The 24,936-nt window shown below is 51.0% G+C and overlaps 1 protein-coding gene across 1 annotated transcript; it reads right to left on the reverse strand.

Moving 5' to 3' along the window:
* Positions 1-7,397: 7,397 nt before the first annotated feature.
* LOC131673102 (ecdysone-inducible protein E75-like) lies at positions 7,398-22,240 on the reverse strand. Its single transcript, XM_058950817.1, has 5 exons — positions 21,697-22,240; positions 20,787-20,875; positions 15,024-15,168; positions 12,650-12,891; positions 7,398-12,544 (listed from the first exon to the last, which is right to left on the reverse strand). Exons 1-5 carry the CDS (start codon positions 21,908-21,910, stop codon positions 10,481-10,483), a joined length of 2,754 nt encoding a protein of 917 aa, XP_058806800.1. The 5' UTR covers positions 21,911-22,240; the 3' UTR covers positions 7,398-10,480.
* Positions 22,241-24,936: the final 2,696 nt, after the last annotated feature.

The following is a 24,936-nucleotide window of genomic DNA, read 5'->3' on the forward strand; positions in this document are numbered from 1 at the left end:
ATGCTTTGCCAATCAAATTAAACAAAGGCGACTCGCCGAAGAAGAAGAAGAAGAAGCGGAACAAAAATGGCGAAGCAGAGGGGACTGGAGCCTAAACATTGGGCTCTGGTACCTTGGCGCAGAAAAAAAGTGGCCACGCGCAAGCACGTCATTGGTACGATTATACTTGCCGTATTCACTGAGAGACACGCGCGTCAGCGACTGACAAGAGAAGAAGGAGGAACGGTATCAGCGAAGGCCACAATGCCGCTCGCGAACGCGGAAGTCGAAAACACCTCCGAATTTTTCCCCTCTACGTCCGTCATGAAAACACAAGCCGCGCGCGACGCTCGATCGCTCTTCGAACCCAAAATTCTCGCGACCGAAAACGTCGTGACCCTGAAACTACGCAAGATACTCGAAGCGGAAAACGCCCGACGCGCTGCTTAATGTAGTGCGCATCTGTCTGATTCGAGGTCACCGATCCGGAGCAGCAGCGAGCACTATGAGAATAAGGGATAGAGGGACTAATAAAGTCCCCCTCTCTCGAGAAGGGAGGCCGAATCGACAATGTGTGCGACCTTGTATCGACGCTGTTTTCTTTCTCTCTCTCGCTCTCTTTCTTAGCTCCCGTCCCGATATTTTACCGCGTGAATCGAGTCCGAAAATGCGCGCCTACATCGTCTCCCGATCATTCCCTCGTGCGAGATGAATATAAAGAGCACTTATCCGCGGCGTAATCGAATCAGCGATTGAAACTTTTCTTTTCAATTATCAATCGTCCGATCCCTTCGGTTTATTTCATAAGAAAATAACGTTTATCCGTTGTGTGTATTGAAAGTTAATTCGATACAGGAAGGTCACGGGTAAGGAAAGAGACCTTTTAACGCCTGAAATGTCGAGACAATGATTTCGAATTCTTTTATTTTCTTTATTTCCAATTATTTTTCAGCGTCCGCTTTATTGTTCTCGATTTGTAAGCTTCTTATCGATTGAAATGCGCATGCTTTATAACTTGCGTGTGATAAAAAATACCTTATCATTTCCGAAGATTTCTCGCACGCATGATTGGGAATGAATTGGAGATGTGCATAACAAAATTAATTACGCTCGTGAATCGTTTGTCAAGATCACAAAGTCAAGTAAAACTCTTCGTTAACGTACTTTCAAGCTGTATAATGAACGACTGTCAAATCCAAATTCCAAATAAAATAACCAATTCATCGTGAAAAGCCATTCGAGCAAGTAATCTTTCTTTTTTTTTTTTTTCAACGAATTTAATCCGCAGGATATTGATCGGGCAAACAACACAGACAGTTCAATCGGATGTCAGACAAGCGCTCAGGGTGGCAAATACACAAGATGAGGGGCTAAAATTGCGGGAGTAGTCATCGCCGTCGTATCCACGCGCGCGCGCATCAAGGTCATGCTGCTCGTAAATTCTTACGCATAAGGGACTTGACTCGCGCGCGCACCCTTCGTATATCTCGATATCGCCCTTTTCGCGGCTACGGTGTTTTTTTTCTCCTTCTCTCGCCCTCTCGAGATTTCTTTTTGTCTTTTCGCTGACTTTTCGCCGGCTCCTCCCCCTTCGTATTTTATTGACGCTGCGGCGTGATTTTAATAACTATGCCCCAGCAGCACGGCGGAAGAGGAAGCTCAAGACTTTCGGCGAAACGAGGCCCAACTGAAAAGCTAAGCGTCCACTTTTAATTTCTAAGTCCTTCATTTCCTGTTTGTGTATAGAATTCCATATCAAAGGTACGTGTTTATATCTACCGATCGAGTACAAAAGCAGCTACGGGGGGACGCTTCAAGAAGACAGCCGAGCACTCCACGCATAATCCACGCAGCACAATAGCTCTCTCAAAGAAAATAAGAAAGAAGTGGCTTCTCTATTTCGTTCGAGAAGAAAGAAAAACACGCGCGCGCAGTTTTTTCACTTTGAGGAAAAAGGCGTGTGAACCGCGCGGATCCCGGATAGGAGGTTAATAAGTGGAAAACACAATGCAAACGGGAAGAGAAAAATTCCTTCCTCGTGTTCCGTCTGAAAAAGGGCAAGGTGGGAGGGCAGGGGAAAGAAGAAGTTTCGCGAGGTCGCGACCTTGCCACGTGTAGTTTCAGGACTTGTGAGGGCTGCCGACCGAGGCCGAAAAAAGGCATGAGCGTGGCGTACGAGTACTTATACGTATCAACGCTCGTAGCTGTAACCGATGAGTGAAGCAACTCGTCTCTTAGCCTTGAAACGATAAATAAAAAAAAAAGCCAAGGGAGAGAGATTATCATTTGCGCGTTACGTCCGATTGACTTGGTTGTTATACTGTGTGTACAGCCAAAGTATCGCGTTTCTTATCCGCTTGGAATATCGGAATCCTTGAAGCAAGGAAACGCCACACTACTGGCGTACACTTTTTGGTCTTGCAACGACGAGCCGAAAATAAAGAATCCCTCGCAGTTCATCTCCGACGCGCGAATCTGACCTTCGTGCGCTGCGAATCGCGTAGTCAAATTTATGAGGCGACACCTAACGAAAGGCTCTCCTCGAGTTTACACGAAGGCAGATAGGCGAGGAGAGAGCGAGTTTGAAAAAAGATACGCCCTCGATAAACGTTTCACAACTTTGGCGCTTTCGAGGGGATGGGCCATTGTTCTCGAGGGCAGATACACGGATGGCTGACTGCCACTTGTAAGTAACATTTATGTAATCTTATCCTTGTGTCTGAAAACTGTGAACTCGAGCGGCATAAGTGACCGTTATCCATATTTATTACTTTTTCCATCGTCCCGCACGAAATTACGATCGTTTTTCTACACTCAACCAATTGAATTAATTTCGTAAAAAAAAAGTCCCAGGCGCGCAGGTTCAAACAAGCGAATTAACACGAGAAGAGATCTCGCTTTCGAAGCCGCAGTACAGCCTCGGCGATTTTCGACTACTTGGCGCTCTTTTTTTACGATGATGTGTCCCCGAATGGTGTAGAAGCCAACGGTAGACCCTGGAACGATGAAAAGACCACTTTCTGCAAATTAGCGCGGATTAACAGGCAAACGCGCCGATTAGCCGGACGGCTGCTGCTGCTGGCGCTGCTTCTGTGCGCGATGCCGGCTCTTGTCCCCGTCTTGCGTCTGTTGCCGCAGCGCTTCGATGGAACTTTTCGGATCGATCAACGCGCGACCGCGACTAACGTTGTTCGAATGAGATTTTTAAGATTCGCTTGCAGCTTTCGTTAGGGTGTTGATGTGGGGCGTAATTTACTAAAATAAAAACGTCACTAGCTTAAACGTTGGCAAGAATTTCACGCTTTCTTATCTTAACGTTCACATCCATCGCGATAAGTTGTAGGTTTATCCTACAGTCACTTAAACTAATCGACTGTAATAATGCATAACTCGCCAAGTCCACATGCAAGAACAATGGTAGACGATCGGAAAGAACGATGTAATCGGCCTGAAACCATTCGCACGCACGGAACGAGCGAAAATAACCAGCAAACCACTTTCGTTCACTTCCAAGTCGGTGTACTTTCGCGGTCTCGATCGATGGAAATTAGCATCGTCGGCGAGAAGGGAAAAAGAAAAAAACATTGTCCCCGAGCGAAATTTCGTACCCCGAAAATCCCGCGCCGATCTATCGCGCGCACCTGCGAGAGTCAATGCACTATGCGCACGCAACGGTAAAACGAACGAGTGTTGACTTTCACGATCTACCCCGTCGACCTTGGAAGCCCCGGAAAACGGGCTCTTTTGCTCTGTTATCGACGCGCGCGCGCGCACGCGAGAGCGAGAAGCTCACTCGTGAAAATAAATAAAGCGCTGCGGCGAAAAATTAGTTGAATCACGGGAGGTAGCGAGAAGACAAAGGAGATGTGCACTCGCGGAAGTGCGCTCGGCCACGAGTACGCTCGCGTACTGAATATTTCGCTCGTCGATCGGCGCGTCGTTAATCCCGCGCGCCTTCATTGTTGCAGCCGTCATCGGAATTTTCTTTTCTTCTGCGCGAGAGACGTACGGTGACCGGTTCAAGGTGGCAAGTATACATTACCGCGAGTATCTTGGAAGAAAAAGAGAGAGAGAGAGTAAAAAAAGAAAAGAAAATGTGCCGCGACGGAAGGCCAGCGTGGTTCCTGGTTTGCAATGCAGATGCTCGCTCACCTGCATCTGTTCGCGCGTTTATGTGCGCACGACACATTGTTAAACTCGATATGGGGTTGCGTTGACGCGTGATACATTCGCGCGCGAGCCTTTTTTTATACATATCTCATTTGGGATTCACCTCATCGAAAAAGTCGAGTGATTCTAGTTTTCGATCGAGCGCCGTTTTCTCTTTGGAATATTATTAAATTTCAATGCTGCTCAGACCTTATCGGCTTTCTGTCACGCAGATACGAACTTGAAAGTAGACATACAGTCGCTGTGTAACCATTACAAAATATTCGAAAAAGAAGGGCCTTGAATCACGCAGACTTTGAAAACCGGAAAACAACTCTATGCATAGCGCGTCTAATAGAATTTGAAATTCCATGAATAGAAACGGCCTATTTCCAATTCTTTCTCTCCGTCTCTCTCACGTGTATATAGTTCAAGGGCCGTCCAACGACGGTTGAGCGGTTGCACACACGCACGAAGGACAGTCGATCCATTCTGTATGTTATTATACTAATAAGGAGTGGTGCAAGCTGTGTCAACTCGACGATAAGATAAAAGCCAAGAGTTAAAAGAAATAGACGCTTTTAAAAGAGAAAAATGAAAATAGAATGAGTGCGCGCGCGCGTGTGCGTGTACGCTTAGCTATATGAATGTGCAGCAAGCGAGGTCGGCTACTGCTACTGCTGGCGAGGTGGCAGTCGCAGAGAAAGAAAGAGCGCTGAGTTTCATTGAAGAAACTCGTGCCACGCGCTCTCGCGCGAGAGTAGTCCCCGCGCGCCATTATCGACGACGACGACGACGAAGACGACGAAGACGACGTGCCTTTTGAGAACTCGACTCCTCTTTACTCCGCTCGCATTTGTGCTCGCGTGTATGATTTTAGACGTGTCATTGTTCGCGCGCGAGCGACAGATGTAAATAGAGCCTTTCTCTGGATGTCGAGCTATAAAGCCAATTTCTTTCTCGTCGAGGTGCGAAGAGAGCAGAAAAAGAGAGGAAAGAAGGGAGTCCCCGTCCTAATTGGTTACAAGTTCGACCTGCGGCGGCCGAATCGGCGATGTTTGCGCAAGCCCGACGAGATATCTGTCGATAAAATAAGACGCAACAAAGAAAAGCGAGGAGAGCCGACGGGGGAGAGCTGCAGCGGCAACGAGAGGAGAAAAAGAAAGGGCGCCGGCCTCGCGCGGTCGGTCGTAGCGTCGGATGTGTCTGCGACCTCGCTCGCTCTCAGACCTTGAGCATTGGCAGGGCTCGTCCTAAGCATTATGACTGGGGGCCTCTCTCGCGTGGAAAAAACGCAGAGCGAGCGAGCGAGCGAATAATGAGAAGGAGGGACGACGTTCGCGGAACGAAAAGAAGAGGAGACCGGCTTCACAGTCTGAGAATGCGAGCAACAGCAGAGAGCTCTCTTGCAAAAGATATCAGGGATACTGCTGCTGCTGCTGCCGCTGCTGCCGCTGCTGCTGCCGCTGCTGTTAGCGGTTTATTGGATTTTAATAGGCTTCCCGCCGCTCGTCGCTTCTTTGTTGTTGCTGCTGTGTTTGTCTTTTGCCCGTCAACAGGTCGATACTTTTCACGCTCACCTCCGAGTATCGCCTCTCCGCGCTGAAATTGAAATCTCTGGCGCGTTATCGTTGAACTTGACGGAGCCGGCTAGACGACAAGTCAATAGACGATAGGTACGATCGAGAAAGTCAATCGCGAGCAGCCCGACGAGGCTTTCAGTCGTCGAGTCGATAAATCACGAGCCGCTAGCGCGTTATTTGCATCCCCGAGCTGCGTATTAATAGACGAGTCACTGCACTCCGTCCGTTCGCGCGCGAGTACAAGAGAAGCTTCGAGTCCAATTATTATCCGGTCGTTTATCACTCGGCCGCGCGCCCATACACCGTTACCAACTTTCCCGCGCGCTCGCGCAATTTATCTAATCTGAGAGCGCTGAGTCAACGATTTCGATTTTTTGGTTTTCTAGGAAAGCACTGGCCGGATATGGTAATTGTTTTTACGACCTGACTAACAGGCACATCAAACTCTACCTTTCGATCAGCCCCTCGAAATCTAGATGTGATTCTCATCGAGTGGATAGACTGCCGCACGCGCCAATCCGAAAGGGTGACGAGCTCCCTCGTTACCGTTAATTTTTTGCGCTCGACTGTTTAGTAAACTTTCGCGAAGCTATTGAAGCGCATGCGCGGCCACTTCTCTGAATGTCAAAGAAAATAGGAATCGCGGACAAATGTGCTCTACAGCGCAGACACGTGCCGAGTTGAGCTTCGGCTGGAGTTCAAGTTTAGAGTTCAGAGGTTGCGCGGGGCAACCGCATAGAACGCCCACCTGTCGCGCTCGCTCATGGCGCCCGCGCTGCAGTTTCCAGCCGGAGACAGCGGTTCGTCGCTCGAGCAACTCAACGAGGATGGATTCTAGAGCTTTCGCGTGATTTTCCAAGATTCATTTACGGCTTCCTCGAAAACAATTATAGTCGCAAACTGCGATGACAAAAGAATATTCATAATTTTGTTTTAGTGAAAGTTTGATAAAAAACTAGAAAATCTTAATATTTGCTCTGCCTAATTCATCAAAACTTATCAATATTTCAGGAACAAAAAGATTGCCGACTTTCAAAATATTAAAAACATTTCAAGTTTATTTCGGGCACGACCGACAGGCGCACGTGGCAGACTTAATTATTGTGAAATTCAAACAAGTTGAGCAAACGGAAGAAAACTTTGAAATCAAATTAATTACTTTCTCAATCGAGCTCAATCGACATTATTAAGCTTTTTCCAATAATGGCAAGTTCGTTCGATTAATTCACGGCTCTGAAGCCCCAACTAATCCCAAGGACGAGATAACTAATTCCAGGAAGCGCTCTTGGTGTGAAAAATGCTTCGATAACACGATGCGTTATTATACTTTCAAGGACAATCAATTTGCCTTGTCAGCTTATCGTTGTTCGGCATTTTGACAATATGTCATCCAACAAAATTTCTCGGAAGCTGCAGGGATATTACGACCCAACGATGATGTTTGTCGATCATGACGATGGTCCGGGCCGCAATGGTGACGACTCCAAGTCACCGACGATAATTAATTGAACTGAGAAGCTAGAAACTTGAATGAAAATAAAGAAGTGCTTTCAAGTAATGTAACTGAAGTTGTATTGAAATAAAACCGATGGCAAGTCTTTGATTAAATGTTTCCTTTTTGAAATACATTCTTTATGAAAATTGATTAAGGAAGAAAAGGGTATAATGTCAAGAATGTTTCTTTAATAAATAAAAGATATAGTTTTATAATTCACCAGACAAATGTTTATTCAGACGACCTCACAACTCCCAAGCGTACAAAATGACGTGCTCACTGGGCAATATGCGGGGCTGTTATGTATAATTGCGCGGAGTACCTCGGTATTTTTTTTCAGTTTCTTTTGTTTTTTTGCCACTCGTTCTTCGCCAAGAAAACAACAATTGTACGTGTCTTCAGAATTGTTTTACAATGTACGCGTACACATCTTTTTTCGTGCCGGTATTTCGAGCAGTTTTTTTTCCAGTTTACATGTGTACTCCAAAGTGTTTTGTGTATGTGGGTGTGTACAAGGTTTACGCTCGCGCGCATACAATTTTCTTTCATCTGTATTTTGTAGTCTTCCTCCTTAATGGATAGAGAAATATATCATACTTTATGTATCGTTTACTATAATAATTATTATGTGTAGTTTATGCATAACAGTATACGACGATTTATCAACGCTAGTTTCCTGCACAGGCTTGGGGAGGGAATATACTGTTCAGGGAACGAGGAAAAAATTTAACGATAGTTATTATCGTAGACAGGATCGTGGGAAATAAGGAACGAGGGGTATAGAATCTCTTTGACAATTGCGGAATTTGCAAGAAATAAACACAGATATATTTTGATAATAAAGTAGCAGGGGATGCGCAAGCCTATGCTTTTCACATACTCCGTTACAATGTCTTTATTTTTTCACGCTCGCTCATATACAATCATCGTCTTCTTTTTATCTTTAAACCTTTAAATTCGAGGGATAATACACAGGAATGACTCCAAGTATACAGTAAATACATCGAGGAGCAAATAGTACATTAGCGTTTTTTTTTCTTTCGGAGGGTACAAGTTTCGATTCTTCGGGGAGCGTTAAAAGGAGTAAGTTAATCTAGGAAAGAATATTCCTATTAGAATGTTTTTTCTCATTTTGCGTGAATAGCGTGTGCGTGTGCATGTTTTTTAAACACTTTTTTCACTTTAGACATCGTGAGGGGGTAAAATGCATAAAGAAAGGAGAGCAGTTTATACAATACAGGTTGTTTTTATTTCAACAAATAAAAAGACAAATATCTTTCGAATACAAGCTGATTATTGATCTCTCTTTCCTATTCTCTGTAAATGAGTAGATATAGCAAAGGATACATGAGATAAGAGGTGTGTTGGAGTAAGGTTTGACAGGAGCTCGATAATAGGACGTAGTTTGCCGTCGTCGCCACGCGTCTATAAGTTCGTTTTTTTAAGAGCTAGTCTTATCGAGACTACTATTTACAAGTAAACTCCTTACGCGTCTTTTTTTTTCTCGCCTTTCTCGCCTCTCGCACATGCATGCATACGCACGACACATAATTACTCTGTATTTAACATTTACTTCTACGAAAAAATTTATTATTTTTCCTCTAATGAGCTATTTCTTTACTTTTGTAGACACTTCATTTTGTATGTTCTGTTTATACCATTATCACTAGTGATTTAGTTTTGTTTGTTATATACTTTTGTTGCTGTAACAATGATATATAGATTGAGAGTCGAATGGTGTGCTAAACCTTGTTGATTTGCTTTCACGAATTCGGTTGTTCTGGAGTGTCTTCCAGCTACGGGGGAGATACGGTGGTGGGCAGGTGAATTTTTGAGACGAAGTCAGTGAGATTGTAGGAGAGATTAGTGAGGTGTGAGTGGGGTGGAGGAGAGTTTTAGAGCTTTACGGGAGAAAGGGGCCGCCGCGGTGGGCCGTTCAGTCTCATTTGACAAAACTTTATATCGCAAATGTTTTTATAATATATATTTATATTATTTGTTTATTATTAATTAATTAACGTTCGACAAAAGACTTTGTTTGTCCGATTGCCCCGACACACTCGCACTCGCGCGTTCTTGCATATGACCGCACACAGGAACCCTTTGGGTTCAGTATATATCGCCACACTCGTCAATATAGCCTCGGACTCTTACTCCGATATTACTATATATATACATATACACACATATAGATGTATATATATATATATATGTTCTTCGTACATACCAATATATACAGGCGTCCGCACTCATTCTTAATGCATTCGTCTAACACGCATTCACACTTTTTTTCACATGCAAGATGATAATCATTTTTGTATACGATTATACACTATGCCTTAGGAGATACAATAATATTAATTACTTGCATAAAATTCAATAATTATAGTAGAGTAGATGATCGATGAATGAGGTGGAGACTGTACAGGATGCGCGATTTCCATGATTATCACATGTAATAGATTATTAATCTTTTTTATAGCTGTAACGCTCAATTTTTTGTTTGTTTGTAATTCGTAAACGTCCTTCTTGCGTTATTATTTCTTTTGCTTACTTGGAGGTGGCCGCTACTGCTGCTGCTGCTGCTGCTGCTGCTGCTGCTGCTGCTGCTGCTGCTGCTGCTGCTGCTGCTGCTGCTGCTGCAACTTGTTGCTAGTTTTCGTCTTCTTGCTCCAATCTTCAATCTTCTCCTGACAGACTTGCCGGTGGGTGGATGGATGCGCAGGTGAGAGATAGACAGAGAGAGAACAAATATTCATGCTAGGATTCTAAAGACGCGGCACTTGCATTAGATCCCTTCGACGATCATGTCGCGCACGCCCATCTGATCCGCACAGTTGATCAATCGCGAGCGTCTGATTTTGTAATACGTAATTATTAGCACATTAGCTTCTCGAGATCCTTTCATTATTTTTCACGTCGGTTTTCCAGCGGAATCTATTTCGCCGATCGCGACTCACGACATCGACAGCGAGCACACTTGTCTGCCGATGCGCCCGTAGACGGATATCCATCCTCTTGCGCCGCTGTCGCCGCTGCTCGCGTGTTTCTTTTCTCGTTATCGTCTTTTAAATAATAAATTATTTGGTTTGTATCAACGCGCTCGTAGCGTCCTGGCACTTGTCACCCTGGTCCTGGCCCAGGTCAGCGATGGGTGGGTGGTTTTCGAGGTGAGTAGGCGTCTACCGCAGGGGCGCTCGCCCAGCGGCTCTCGAGGCGCGCCGGCGGCCGGTTGCGGCGTGCGATTTGCGTCCGTCGTCTCTGGAGCGACCCACTACGCCTCGAGCGACAGGGCTTTGCAGCTGCCCTGGGGCAGGAGGGGCCTGGGCGACGGGGACGGCGACTTTTTGGAGAGGTTCAGCGGCTGCTGGCTGTCGGCGATGTCGACCTGCAGCTCGACCACGTTGCCGGGTTGCAGCACCAGACTGGCGGCACTGTGGTTCGAGGCGGGCCGTGGACTCGTGCTCGTGCTGCTCGTCGCCGCCGCCGACAGGTACCTGGGCGAGGACGCCGGCGAGCCGAGCGGCGCCGCCGCCGCCAGATAGTCCTGTTTCGTCGTGGTCGTGATGACCGAGGTGCCCGCCGGCCAGCGCTGCGCGCCGCTGAAGCTGGACTGGGCCGCGCAGTGCATCAGTTGCGGCGAGCCCGGGTGGTGCAGGAGGGGCGACGACCGGGCGCTCGTCATCGCCGTCGTCGTCGTCGTCGAGGCGCACTGCTCCGCCGGGGAGGGCGAGCACGCCTGGGAGGACGGCGAGGACCGGCTGGGCGACAGACTGACCTCGCCGCGGCTGATGTAGTTGTGAATGATGTCGGTGCGCTTTAGCTGTTCGGCCGTCATCCGCGGCGTCTCCATCAGGCTCTTGGCCAGAGTCGAGTGCGTGCTGCTGAGCAGACTGGCCTTCTGCGAACACTGGCTCTGTAGCGCCGACTGCAGCGTCGACTGCTGCTGGGGCTGCGGCGCCGAGGGACTTCTCGCCGGCGGCGAGGTCAGGTGTAGGTGCAGCTGGGACTGAGTGTGGGGACTGACGCTGACGGCGGGCTCGGCCTCGGCGCTGTCCTTCTGCCGCAGGGCGCGGAACTTTTTGTGGGGCTTGTAGGCCTCGTCCATGAGCGAGTTGGTGTCGTAGAGGGGCGGGGCTTGCAAGACGCGCTTGAGTACGGGCATGTCTTCGACCTCCTTGTCCTCGGCGGACCTCGGACTCGAGCAGACGGACGTGGGGGCGCTGCTCGTGCTGCTGCTCGCCGGCTTGTCGGCCTTCTCCGTGCCGCTCTCGATGCCGCTGTCGCTCGGCGAGTCGAGCTTGCGGAAGCGCGGACACTGACCTGGCGCCGGCTGCGGCGTCTTTGCCAGGCTCGCCCGGTGGAGCTCGTCGTCGCCCGAACTCGTGCTGCCCGAGTTGGCTCGTCTTCTGTGGGGGCACAGTCCGCCGGCCAGCGTGGCCGCCAGCAGCGGCGCACTCGACGCGTGATGCCCGACCGCTGGCGAGACGTGGTGGTGGTACTCGGTGAGCGAGGCCACTTCGCCGCTGCACGTGCTCTCGGTGCTCGAGACACTGCCGAGTGGACTCTTGACTGCCTCGTCCATGGCCACGTCCGAGGCCGATCCCCAAGATGCAACGGGTTCCTCTTCCATTGGCCACTGCTGCTGCTGCTGCTGCTGCTGCTGCTGCTGTTGCTGCTGCTGCTGCTGCTGATGCTGCTGGGCCTGTTGGGCCGCCTGGGCCTGCTGAGCTTGCAGCTGCTGCTGCTGCTCGGTCATCTTGAATGCCAGCTGTTTCTCCGAGTGCAGACTGTTGAGTGTTCTGAGATCGGGAATCTTCTTGAGCAGTTCTCTGAGGATGTCTGGCTGCTGCGGGTGATTCTGCGCGAGGACGGACTGCAGTGCACTTCGGAGCTTGTTGTGCATTCTCTCGACCAATTCGGTGTTCCTCAGTCCGGGTCTGTCGGGCGCGATGAGCACTATCGAGCAGAACAAGCCGAGCTCGGCGTCCGATAACCTGAGCGAGTTGACGCGTTCGGCAAAGTCGAACATGGAGTCCATGAGGAAGCGCGCGTTGCTGCTGTTGTGGATGGACTCGCGCTTGAGCAGCTGGCCGTTCAAGCAGATCATGCTGTTGGTCTGTCCGTCGAAAATGCAGGCCAGCCTGACGAGCAACACCTCGAACACACCGGCCTTCAGGAGCGTGACCTGGTCGTCCTGAGCCAAAAGGCCGAAGCCCGGAATGCGCTTGGCGAACTCGACCACTCCGCGGATGTACGGCGAGAACCTCGTGGAGAAGTCCTCGAGGAGCTCTTGCTGGCCGTTCAACGGCTGCAGGTTAGGATTCAACGGGCACGCCTGTAACACCGAAAGCACACCAGGTCCACGGTCACTTGCACGGCTCGCTGGACAAGGGCGGGCGGGCGCGGCGTCCGCGGGAGGCGCCGAGGGCAACATACTCACCAGAGTCGGCGGGCACGCGGTGTAATTGGGCGACTCGCGCGCCCTCGCGAGCACCGGCGCGACCTTGTCGCGGGTGAACTCGCAGGTGTTGAGGTGGGCGCGCACGACCGTAGCCAAGAGGCGCTGCTCGTCCTCGAGTTCCGCCGCCACGGCCTTTTCCTGCGAGCGGCTATGCGAGCTTTGCTGCATCGCCGCCAAGATGCGTGCCTTCTCGCGCTTGGGCACTCGCCCGAATCGCACAGCTGCAACAGAAAGCACAACGGACGCACGCACGTTAGCTTTCCCAAATCAACGAGTCGCAAGCGCGCGTCGCTCTCGGGGAAGGTCGTCGACACGTACGAGCATTGTGGTACTTGACCACGCCATTGAGTATCCCCTTGAGGATCGGCAGCTCGTCCCCCATGACGGCGGACATGAGCTGCTTTTCGAATTTCGGTGAAATGTTGAAAACTCTGCCGTAACAACACACGAGCGAAACTGTTTCCCGCACACACAACCCGACCGCCGCCTGTCGCTACGATCAACTTATCCTGTCGCGTGCCGCTAAAACTTGCTCAGCTTCGCCTCGCCGACGACTCGGCTGTCCTCGATAAATGGCACTGCCGCGCTGATACGAGCGCGTGTAGCATCGCCGCGCGACTGACGTGAGTTTGCTCGCGCTCGCGTTCAACAGCCGAGTCTCGCGCGAGAGCACTGTACCTCCCTCCCCACCACCCACCCAACTCGTCACTTCGCTCTCCTCGCTCGCTCTCCCCCCTCCCTCCGCCCCACATTGCCATCGCCAGCCACTACCATACTCGCGCCGCGGTAGCTCTCTCGTACTCCCCCCTACTCGTGGAACCTTAGCGAGCGAGCGCGCGAGAGGCACACACGCGAGCGGCCGCGCACATGGACGGCCTTTGGCCTTGAACTTGGCTGTGCCGAGCGAGAGCGTGTGGGTGTGGGAGTGAGCGCCATCCATAGGCTAGCTACGATTTTTAAAGGGAGAACAGCGCGACCTCAACACTTTATTGCGCGCCAGGGGATGCACCCCCAGCTGTTTCCTTTTTCTTATCGCGCCTAACTTTCTTTTCCGTCGTTCAGAGCTGTTTTCATATTTATTCAAGTAAGGACGATTCGCTCTCAAGTTGGAAGCATCGATCGTCAACGTTTCAGAAAAGCAAAAGGTATGAGCTTGCGCGCATTTCCGTCGATTCAGGCATCAACTTTCTAATTGTAAATTGTCGATCGAGACCTGAAAAAATACGTCCGTCTGTCATTGCACGGAGATTGCGCGTCGACACGACGACCGCCACGATCGACAACCAGGAGACGGAGAAAGCCTCGCGAGAACGAAGCGCGCGAGTTGACGGCCGAAGGCCGAATGAGCGACGCTTGCGTGTTCAACTTGCGACGGCGGCGCTAAAGTGGAAGGGGCCAGGCGATAGTCAGGCGGCGCGCCTTCGCTCGAGCCGCCGATCGCCGCCGCTCGAGATGAAGGTTCGCGAGGTCTCCGCGCGGCGGCGCCACTTCACGGCCTAGCGGTACTCGCCGTACGGGAAACCACTTTGCGCCCGCGCGCGCTGTACGCGAGCAATATCCGAGCAACGACCGACTGTTGACCCCAGCGCGCAATATATGTCTTGGACCGCGCGCGCGCACGATAGATCAATATAATTACTGCGAGCTCTCGTTCGCGTCGTTTAAAAAAGACGCGCGACTTTTTTCTTTTCTTTATTCTTCCGATTCTCAATCGTCTCGAGTTTTCACATCTCGTATATCGTTACTGAGCTTCTGGCTCGCAAGCTCTCATTGCAAAAGCCACGCGCGACGCTTTCGATAAAAACAGGACCATCCCGCCGAATTGGTACACTTTCACGCTGAAGGAGATCCGTCCACTTTCGCTCGGTTGGTTCACTGTTGATTGCGACAGAGAGAGAGAGAGAGAGAGAGAGAGAGAGAGACAAGCGCGCCTGGCGCTCGAGTTGCGTAAACGGTCGATGCCCTGGCAACCCAAATTTCCAAAACGCTCTTTTCTCTGACCTCCGTATCTCTGTTGAGCAATGAGTCTAACCTCGAGAGCTCGCGCGCTCGCGTGTGTGTATAATGTAAGCGCGTCCTTTATCTACTTACGCGCGAGCGAGGCTCCCGTCACGCGAACTCGTACTACTTACGAGCAATTTTCTGCTGACTGTTTTGCGTCATTGTTTACGGATCCCCTTTGTTATCGAACCCGATGAATTTATTGGGCAAACAATTCGCTTTTTTTATTCGCCGCTCAAGGCTCGCATCAACTAAGGCTGTTTCCTTTTCCTTTTCTTTCTTTCGTTTCGCAACCGACGTTATTTCGGCGAACACTCGTGACGCGCGAAACAGACAAATAGATAATACTCACCATCGCGGCTCATGCCAACGGCGATGCACTTCTTGAGCCGGCAGTACTGGCAACGATTCCTGTTGACTCTGAGTATGCTGCACTGTTGGTTCTTGGTGCAGGGCCGATACTGTATCTTCTGCTGGATGCTGCGCCTGAAGAAGCCCTGCGAACGAACACGATGATCGTTGAAGCCCTCGTCACTATCGGATGATGAGCCCGAGCCACCCGAGCCGCCGCTGCTAAGCTCTAAGCGACCGCTACCGCTGGCCAGATCACATTCACACAGACACCCCATGGGTACTCGACTTAAAGTCCTCCGAAGGCTACTTCCTTTTTATTAATCTCGAGTGGTCTTTGATTGAGTGCCGACACTTTCGCGCAAATGGTGCACAGCGACGACTGAGTCGCGATCGTGGACTGCAAGCGAGAGCTTTTTTCGCTGTTTGAGCGTAGAGGACGACCGTTTGTCGCGGAGTTCGAACGTGGACTGGCGCGAGGCGAGCGAACGCGCGCAACGGCACATACGCCAGCGGCAGCAGCAGCAGCAGCAGCAGCAGCAGCAGCGGCGGCGAACGCGAGAGCCTTGCTGCTCCGAGGTGGGGGCCTCTGACCCAATTCCCGGACGTTCACCCGCAGTTCACCGCGCGAAAGTGAGAGTCGAGCCTCGAGAGCTGCTGCCGCTGCCTCGCTCTCTTTTGCTCCCTTCCCCGTCTATCGCGTACACGCGCGCATATCCGAAAAGCTCCGTCTCGCTCTGTCTCTCTTTCTCTCTCTCTCTCTCTCTCGCTCTCGCCGCGCACCGAGCGAGCGCGCGATCGAGGGTGCTGGCTGTCGGACGCGGGCCGCGTCGCCGAGGCGCAAGGCGAGTCCGTAGACAAGCGCAAGCTCCGGTCGACGACCTCGTCGCCGAGGAGATGGAGGAGGGCGCGAGCGCGATTGCAGTTACGTAACGGCGCTACGTCGGGGCGCGCAAGCGCCACGCAAAAATCGTGCGAGAGATGAAAATGGGCTAATTGGCGGAGTAGTGAGCCCGGATGCAGCGAGGGCAGCAACCCCGCGAGCACGAGAGAGAGCATCGATCTTGCAGCCCCCTCTCCCTGACCCCTCTTAAACGGGTCACCCGGGTCGTCGACCCAGCTAAGAGGCGTACACACGCGGAAGAGAGAGAGAGAGAGAGAGAGAGAGAAAGAGAACCTCCCCTACCGAGGGGTGAACGACTCGGAGCTGGACTATTTTTCGGCTGGAGCTAGATGCTGCCGTTGGAATTTGCAGGGGGAAGCTTGCGATTGATGCGAGACACAGCAACGGGGGAACTGCACGCGCTTTTTCTTCGGGGGGAGAGAGAAAGTAGGTCAGTGGAGATTGCTTATTCCATCATAACCGATAAGCCCTTGGCTGCTGCTTCTTCTTCTTCTCTACGCACGTTCGTTTCTTTTATTTCGCCTGCTCGGGCACGACTTTTAAGCGCATTCAATATTCCGGTGAGCCCTTTCCCCCGATATTCTCGCATGCTCATTATTGACCGCTGCCACTATCAGCGTCATACAAATGCATAAAGTCTAGTTGATGAATGTAGATAACGAACCGATAAGCCTTTACGTTGGCAATTCGAGGGAGTTGCGAAATGAATTTCGATAAAAATACAGGCAAGTTCAAGGAATATCTTTTGGTCGTATCATTATCTTCGTTCAGAACTCGATTTTGTTCGGAACACTCGTGGAGTGCTTATTATCGCGAGTGAAAAAAGCGGAGAGCCGGGAAGATTCTGCGAAAATTGCACATGTCAGCGGCGCTGGATATAGAGAGGCTTATCTGCCCAGTACTCAAGTGTCCGACGAGATGAGTTGTCTCGCTCGCGCATAATTTTCAGAGTCACTCTCATTGCAAAGCGATAGTTCGCTCGCCCAGACGGTAAGTAGTGAGAGGAGGAGGATGAGGAGATGGAGGGGTTGGGTGTGCAGTAGCTTGCAGTGCAGTTGTGGTCGTTCTCTCTCTCTCTCTCTCTCTCTCTCTCTCTCTCATTCGCGGGGGTGAACGAGCTGCGAGGTGAACGACCGGAGCGTATAGCCAGCAAGAGAGTAGGAGGAGACCTGGAAAGAGAACGAGAGAGAGAGGAGAAGGTGAATGCTGAGAGTAACGGTGACGTAGCGCATGCGCTTGCTAAAGGCAGTCTCTCTCTTTCTCTCTCTCTCTCTCTATACGTACGTGCTCGGGGGCATTAACCGGCGCGCGACCCCGAGCGAGAATTCGCGCTAGGCCACTGCACTCCTAGATCTCTCTCACACACATGCACGCAGCTTTGCACTCCATACTTTCGTATCGCACACATAGAATGGCTCTTTTTTTCTCTGTCTCTCTCTTCTCTCTCTCTCTCTCTCTCTCTCTCTCGTTCGAAGCGCATCAGTAACGACCCAATTGATAATACCGAGCTGCAAGTGAGATAACGACTGACCCGATTTTCCGAAGTGAATTCACTCCTGCAAGTATAATATAAGTGCAGGTCAGTAACCTCGCAAGCTCCCAAATATACTACTACTCTTCTGTGAGAGAAAAAAAGAGGGGGAGGGGGGGCGAGTGAGCGCAATCAAATGAAAATGAGATCGCGACTCGTTACGACATCAAAAGTGACGAGAGAGAGGAGGCTGCTACTGCTGCACTAGGCGTAGTGGCAGCTAGATTGTACATGTACGCAAGTGTGTGACGTAACTGGCTCGCGAGGTCAAAGACCCGGCCGCTGCTCTCCGTTCAACCCCTCTTCTGCTCCCTACCCCCGACAACTGCGAAGCATATGATTCTGGATTTTTCGAGAATTTACGAGATAAATCTTTTCTCATTACGATCCGCTTCTTCGCCATCGCTTTTTTTCTTTTCAACGAGCTTTGTCCCGATATGAATAAACAATTGAACTTGATAAAGTCTCTTTCGTTTCCGAAATTTATTAATTCGAGCACACCCTCGCGTTATTGACACGTTGCCGATTGCAGAGCAAAGATAACATATTCGCACGGTGAAGATATATCGATATCCCCGGTCAAATATAACTTTTCGAAAATCATAATAGATTCCGTAGATTCTCGGAGGGGCGGCGGTACGCGCAAGTGCAACGCGCCAAATATGGGTCGAGCGCCGCTTGCGAGCGCGCGAACGCTAGTACGCTGAGAGAGACAGAGAAAGAGAGAGAGCATTAGACTCAGGCATCATGGAAGGAAGAGGGGGGGGGGGGGGGGGGCTAAGCTTCTCTCGGTTGTCGTCCACGCGAAATAGGTGCAACAGTAGTGCGACCGAGCGACCTAGTCTCTCTCTTCCGCGTTCTTAAGTAACTTTGCAGACTGGAGCCAAACGCGCGTCTAATTTTTTTTTCTTTCTTCTGGCTTTGTTATTACATTATTTGCATGCGTTTGCCGACGCTCGTAGATAGACAAGTCGCACGCACGTCGTATGAAAAGTCGGCCGTTCCAGGTAAAATCGATAAAGGACACTCTCTATCCCTTCGCCACTCCCCTATAGCCTCAGAAGTTTTTCCCGCGCGGAAAGCGCAACACGACCAGATTTCTCTCGTCCCGCGTGTCGGTTGATTAATGAAGGCCAAAGATACACGATTTGAACGACTGCGGCTTGGGTGTGTTACGACTTGGTCTTTCTTTTTTTTCTTCATTTAGGCAACGCAGCGCCTCCTCTTACTATACCGAGGTTTCGGCTACCTGTGAATTTTGCGGAGAGAGAGAGAGAGAGAGAGAGAGAGAACCTGTTGCCCGGTGGCCCACATGCCGTGCGAGAAAACTTCTTTTGTCTGCGTGTTCCTCGCAAATGTACGGCCGAAAAAGGATCAATAGAAAGCGAACCTCGTCATCATTTCAATGGGCTGCGGAGAAAAGTTGCTTCATTTTTTACACACGGAGACAGAGAGAGAGAGAGAGAGAGAGAGAGAGAGAGAGAGAGAGAGAGAGAGAGGAGAGAGAGAGAGAGAGAGAGAGAGAGAGAGGAGAGAGAGAGAGAGAGAGAGAGAGAGAGAGAGAGAGAGAGAGAGAGCGAGCAAGAGGAAGATTTTCCGGCGGTTACGTTTGCGGCGACTTTTGTGGCATAGCTGCGTTTTCGTTTTGAGAATGTTTTCGCTTTCCTTTTTTTTTTGTTTTTGTAAAATCCGAGAAGCAATTCATCGACTAACCGTAGACATTTGTTAAATGGATCGGCAGCAAAACAAATAGTCATCCGAGCGTTTCCAAGTGCGTAATCATACGAATGCTACAAATACTCGAGACGTTAGTTCGAGTAACCGATGCGGACGCGGAGCGCAAAAGTCGCTGCCGCGAACTCCAACCGGGCGACGCGCACGACGCAACGGTCGGAGCGGATCTGCCGATCGCGAGGCAAGCACCTGGCGCACTCTCACGAGGTCCTCGGTTAACTACGGAGCTGAGCAGGCCGGTAGGGGCTAAACTCGCGCGCGCCGTCCCACGCATATACTCTCATGTATCCCTACTCTCTGCAATGCTTCTGAACGGGCGCGTGGAGGGGAAGAGAGACCCAGGGCCGCGAGACGGGGAATCGTATCGAGGACGTTGACTCGCGCGGCCTTCGAGACGCTCCAAGTGTGCGTTACCGTGTGTGTGTGTGTGCGTATGCACGTGTGCGTCGTCGCTCTTTTTTTCCGCTGGATTTGAAATAGAAATCTTTTCGGTCTCATTTTTTTTACGTAACTCAATTGTTCACTCGCTCTTTTGGCGAAGGTTAAGCGTTATATAAAAAATTTTTTCAGCTTTTCTTCTTTCGAAAGATCGTTTTGTTTTCGTAAAGCGCTCGACCGTATACGTAATTTTCGCTCGTTCATGAAATAAGTATAAAGACGTTTATTTACAATGCTGATGCGACTCATTGTCTTTGCAAAAATCGAAAATGCCAAGATTTTGTTGTTTGCGCAGTCTTTTGAATGCTAAGCACAAAAAGGAGCGGCTACGTTTTACCTACTCTTTTTCTCTCGAGATGTCGAGCGACGCGTCGGAGGCATCATGCCCGTCGGAGAAGAAAGAAATTTGAAATTAAAATGTCCGGAGATGCGTGCGGAGAGAAGCGGGTGAAAGTAATATTCCGCGTGCGCGCGCGGGCGGCATCGTGCAGGCGGCGGCGACGGCGGCGGCGAGGAAGGAGGGATTTCTGGAAACGGGCGAGGCGGCTGCTGGTTTGGCGCGAGAGGGCAACGAACGAGTGCACTTGAAAAAGGGACAATGACGGAGACCACCAGGCTCACTGCTGCAGGGCCCGCGTGTGCGACGAATCCCCAATGCACCGCGCGCGCACGCGCGCCTACACGCGTGTCCGGCCCGGGAAACGATAAACGCGCGTGATACGCAGCTGCCACCACCGCAGCCGCCGCCGCCGCCGCTCGGAATATTAAAGTTTTCGCCCAGCCAATTTTTCGACCGCTCGCCTCGCGGCGGCGATCCGAGCTCGGACGCCGCTTCTAGAGTGACCTAGTGTTCGCGCTCGCACGCGGCGGACGTGCAGCGAGCGCCAAGAGGGAGCCTTTAAAATGTACAAGGCCTTGTTGGCTCGCGAGCGGCCGACCCGGTCGATAGCTTCTTCGTCTTGGCGCTTGGCCTTCAACTCATGCACACCTCGCGATCGTCCCATTCGCTCGCTGGCCTTCCGCGGTCGCAGCCGCGGAGCAGCCTCGTCGTCGCTTCGCTCGCGAAATTCGAGGCGACAACGTAGCCTCTCCTCGGCGCGGGCGGCTCTTGCGCATTTTTCGTAACGTCAAGCAATTCTCGCTGTCGGTCTGCTTACCTTGCATCCCTCGCAGGAATGAACGCCGTAGTGAAAACCCGAGGCCTTGTCGCCGCACACGCGGCACAGCACTGTGGTCCCATCGAATTCTGCAAGCACAAGCAAATTTGATACGTTTTAGTTGACTTTTCCTCGTGCCCTCTCATATTGCGCATCGCGCTTTCGATATGTCCACGTTGTCTTGTCGTTCGCAATAAACAGCGTATATCGAGAAATTTTGGAGCCGTGGCTCGTGTGCTGGGGCCTAACGTCGGGAGCAATGTCAAATGGTTTTTACCGCGGGCTCAGGGATCTTCGAACTTGGAACGAAGTCTTCGAAAACACAACGAGAAATAACAAGGTACTCGATTTGTCACTCGGTAATGTCACATTTGCAACTGTGCGCCAGCTTCTTTAAAATATTCATCTCGTATTTACTTGAGACAAGACGCTGCCGAGACCTGCAGGGCACTTATCAATCGCACGGATGACCTCTCGCAGTCGATCTAGTCGTATCGAAGGATACCGAAAACAAGGCACGTGAAAAGTGAAAACAAAACAAACGTCTGTCTGCCTATCGAGTGCCGTACACGCGCGCCGTTTTCTCGCGTGGCCACACATCGCGCGACATTTATCTATATAGGTAAGCACATACGTAAGCTGTCGGCGACGCGCGCGAGACCGAGCACTTTCTCCGCATCGCGCTCTCCCGCGCCTGAGAGTTACAGCATCGCATGCGCTGCGTTGCAACTTTCAGCTTTCACTATCCCGCGAGTGTGCGAGAGAGAGAGCGATAACGCGCTCGGCTTTCTCGCGAATCAACGACCTCTATTTTACTCTCTCGCTGCAGCTGCCGTGCATGGATCTGCCATTGTTCGGCACTCGCTGGCGCGAGCGTGCACGAAGCCGCGGAAGCAACGCGCTGCCATACCTATGTTGAGCTCTGGCTCGGCTCTCTGCGCGGACGACACCGTCGAGTCCATGGTCGGCAACATAGCCGCGGGCGGCGACGGCGCTGTGTGCGCGGCGAGCACGTGCTGCTGCTGGTGCTGATGGTGGTGCTGTTGCTGCTGATGCTGGGCGAATATCTGCGCGAAGCTGGTGGCCGCCGGCTGCGCGCTGCTGTCGGGCGGCAGGATCATCATCGTAAAACTCGCTCTTGTCGACGCGCAAGAGCGCTCGAGAGATCCACTGGCAACTCACGGGAATAACAACCGGGCAATTTGTCGCAGAGAAAGAGAGAACCGAACTGCACGTGCGAACTAGGTATCACTGCACTTCACTGACGACAACATGACGACTGCTACTGTGCGCGCGCGCGCGGTCACGTTGTTGGCGCAGCGGCGGACGGGCGGCAAGTGAGCTGCCGAGGGTGTGCGCCTCGGACGATATATATGAACGGACTGCGTTCGGAAGAACGTGGCGCGAGCGCGCTTGCTTGGCGCGAGTGAGTGAAAGTGAGTCCGCGCTCGAGGGAGGCTCGCGTTGCTCTGACTGACTGTGGAGCTTACCTGCTGCAGCCCTTGCTCGGCTCGGCTCGGCTCGCCGCGGAACGAGCGAGACGAGGACAGGAGTGGGGGGAGAGCAGCGAGACAGAGAGTGCGGCTCGCTTTTCGAGGTCTAGGGGCGACTCGCTACACACTCGAGTTCATCGCATTTTCAATGCTGGAGGTCACTGACAATGCCGATCCCCGAGCCAGCCAATGGCGAGCCGCAGAGGCTTGAGCGCCGATTGGCCGCCTACCCCCACCATTCTCACTACCACTAACGCGCGGAGCGCGACAGCGACGACTGCTGCTGCTGCTGCTGCTGCTGGTGCTGGTGCTGCTGCTGCTGCTGCCGCCGCCACCGCCGCTGCTGCTGCTGCTTGCGCCTGCTTGCTGCTCCGCCAGTCGGAGAGGAAGTTCATCGGCCGAAACCTTGACTGAATTACCCCGCAGCGGCGGCCAAGGCCATGCTCAACTTCTCTCTCTCTCTCTCTCGCTCGCTCGCTTGCTCTGTGTGCGCGTATGAGTCTCTCTCGCTCGCTCTGCCGCGCTCTATAGCTTCTTTTTATTTTTTTCGACGCGAGACTGTGTGGGTTGCACTCGCTCGCTCGGTTTTTTCGTCGTCGCCGTGTGCGCGCGCGCGTGTGTGTATGCGTGCGCTCGAGTATTCTTGGACTCTGTTTTTCTTCGCTCCGTTTCTACGCTTCTCTGGGTCGTGTGAGTACTGGCTGATCACGATGGCTTATACTCCTCGCATACACCCTTTGCGTGCGTGTTATACCTCTTTTTCTTCTCTCTCTCTCTCTCTCTCTCTCTCTCTCTCTCTCTCTCTCTCTGCTTTCTCTTTCGTTTTTCAAGTATTTTTTCTTCTTTTCGCGAGGATTCGCGGGCGCGCCGGAACATCTCTCGCTTTTGTCGCTAAATAATGCTTCTCTTACGTTTCGTCGGCTGGCATCTTCTTCCGCGCGATCAATCGCAATTGCGCCTCGCGTAATTTTCACATTCGAATTACGGAGAGCGATACTCCTCGGTGGTACCTTTTCTCGAGTAGAGAGCGGCAGCACCGGTAGCGCGCTCCTTAATCCGCAATTAAAAGGTACACGCACGCACTCTCTACGATAGAGAGCAATAGAAAAGAAAAACGGCAACATCTCGCTGAATCTTCCTAGGTGAATCCCCTTTCACTGTCTCGCATCGCTCGTTCTCTCTCTCTCCCACGCAAGTTAGTAGTTAGGAGAAAGGGGGCGACGCACTTGACGCGAGCGAGAAAAAGTAAGCACGCGCCGCGCGAATACGCGCGCAGTGCAACGTCCTTGCGTCGTGAGTTCGACGAACCTCGGAACCTCGACTCGCGAGTTCATTGGCAAAAAATAAAAAAAAAGAAAAATTGAAAGAAAGGAACGAAGGGCGCATACCTGCGTGAATTTGCATTTTTTTTTCTTATTTCTCTCGTGGGCTCCGCTTCCGTTTCTCTTCTCATCAGTGCAAGATATGAATATCGATGTGTCCTTTACTCGTATGCAGGAAGAGAGTGGGTACACGAAAGTCTACAAGCCTTGGATTTGGACGCTGAACCTTATGACCGACGAAGGACGATGGATTAATGTCCTTTTCTATGTCTGCTATCGACGAGCGCGTCGTCCTCTGTCTCTTTCTCTCTCTCCTTCGACTTTAATCTCGTCTTTGGCCGGCTAGGAGAGTCGAAAAAAAATTCTAGAGTCGAATCAAAGGACGTCGAACTCTTCTTCGTCCTTTTTCGCCATTATCTGACGCCGTTCGCAGAATTCTTTTTCAGTCTCTCGTGGATATACGCACGTATTCGTAAAATCGCAGTTTCGCGAGGAATCGCTGGCTATATTCGAACAATTTCATTCGTCCTCTTATATATCCTTGAATTTGGAATGAAAAAAATAATGCATTTTAAAACGACAGTTTTTACGCATCTTTTTTTCTTTTTTCGAGAATAGAATAGAGAAAGAATCCAATTAGGCTTGTCTAGAAAGCCCAGCAGATAAGGTAAAAAAGGTCGCGAGCAATACAAAAATCGGCAAGAGAAAAACGGGGAAAACGGATGGCCCGTTATAAAAAGCGGAAGCACTAACCCTTCGTTTTCTCAAGCCTTCTTTAATACAATCCTTCAGGATAACTTCCTAATAAAAAGTTCAACCCTCTCTTTTTCTCGCTCTCTTGTTCTCTTGTTCGTCGAACGGTCAGTTAATATTTTTACGGTCGTCCGCAAAAGATTTTCTTTGTTTTTCGGACGGCGTGCGCCCAGGACGGTACCAGCGAGGGGGAGGGAGACTCGAGCTTGTGCAGCCTTCGGGTAGAAGTACCTGAGAGCGTGTCCCACATTATCGAAGCAATAATTCATTTTCATGAGTTTATGGCACAAGAGTTCCGAGGCTCCGTTGACGAGAACATTTTGCTTTTTCGCTTGGGACATACGCTCACATTTTTCCAACCTCCCGTCGGCATTACTAATATTGTTTTGCCCCGAGATGCACCCGATCTGTGCACAAATTGTTACGGTTCCTTTGAACGCACCAACATAGACGTAACTTTTTCGAGTCCCCACAACTTTTTGCTCGAGTGACGCTACTGTTATTTTTTAACGAAAGGTGACGTGGGACGCCACTTTTCATTGTTTTTCAGATACTTACATATTTGTACAAAGCATCGGTTTT

This window comes from Phymastichus coffea, unplaced genomic scaffold, assembly GCF_024137745.1.
Source record: "Phymastichus coffea isolate CEN01 unplaced genomic scaffold, Cenicafe_Pcof_1.1 PCOF00168, whole genome shotgun sequence".
NCBI lineage: Eukaryota > Metazoa > Arthropoda > Insecta > Hymenoptera > Eulophidae > Phymastichus > Phymastichus coffea.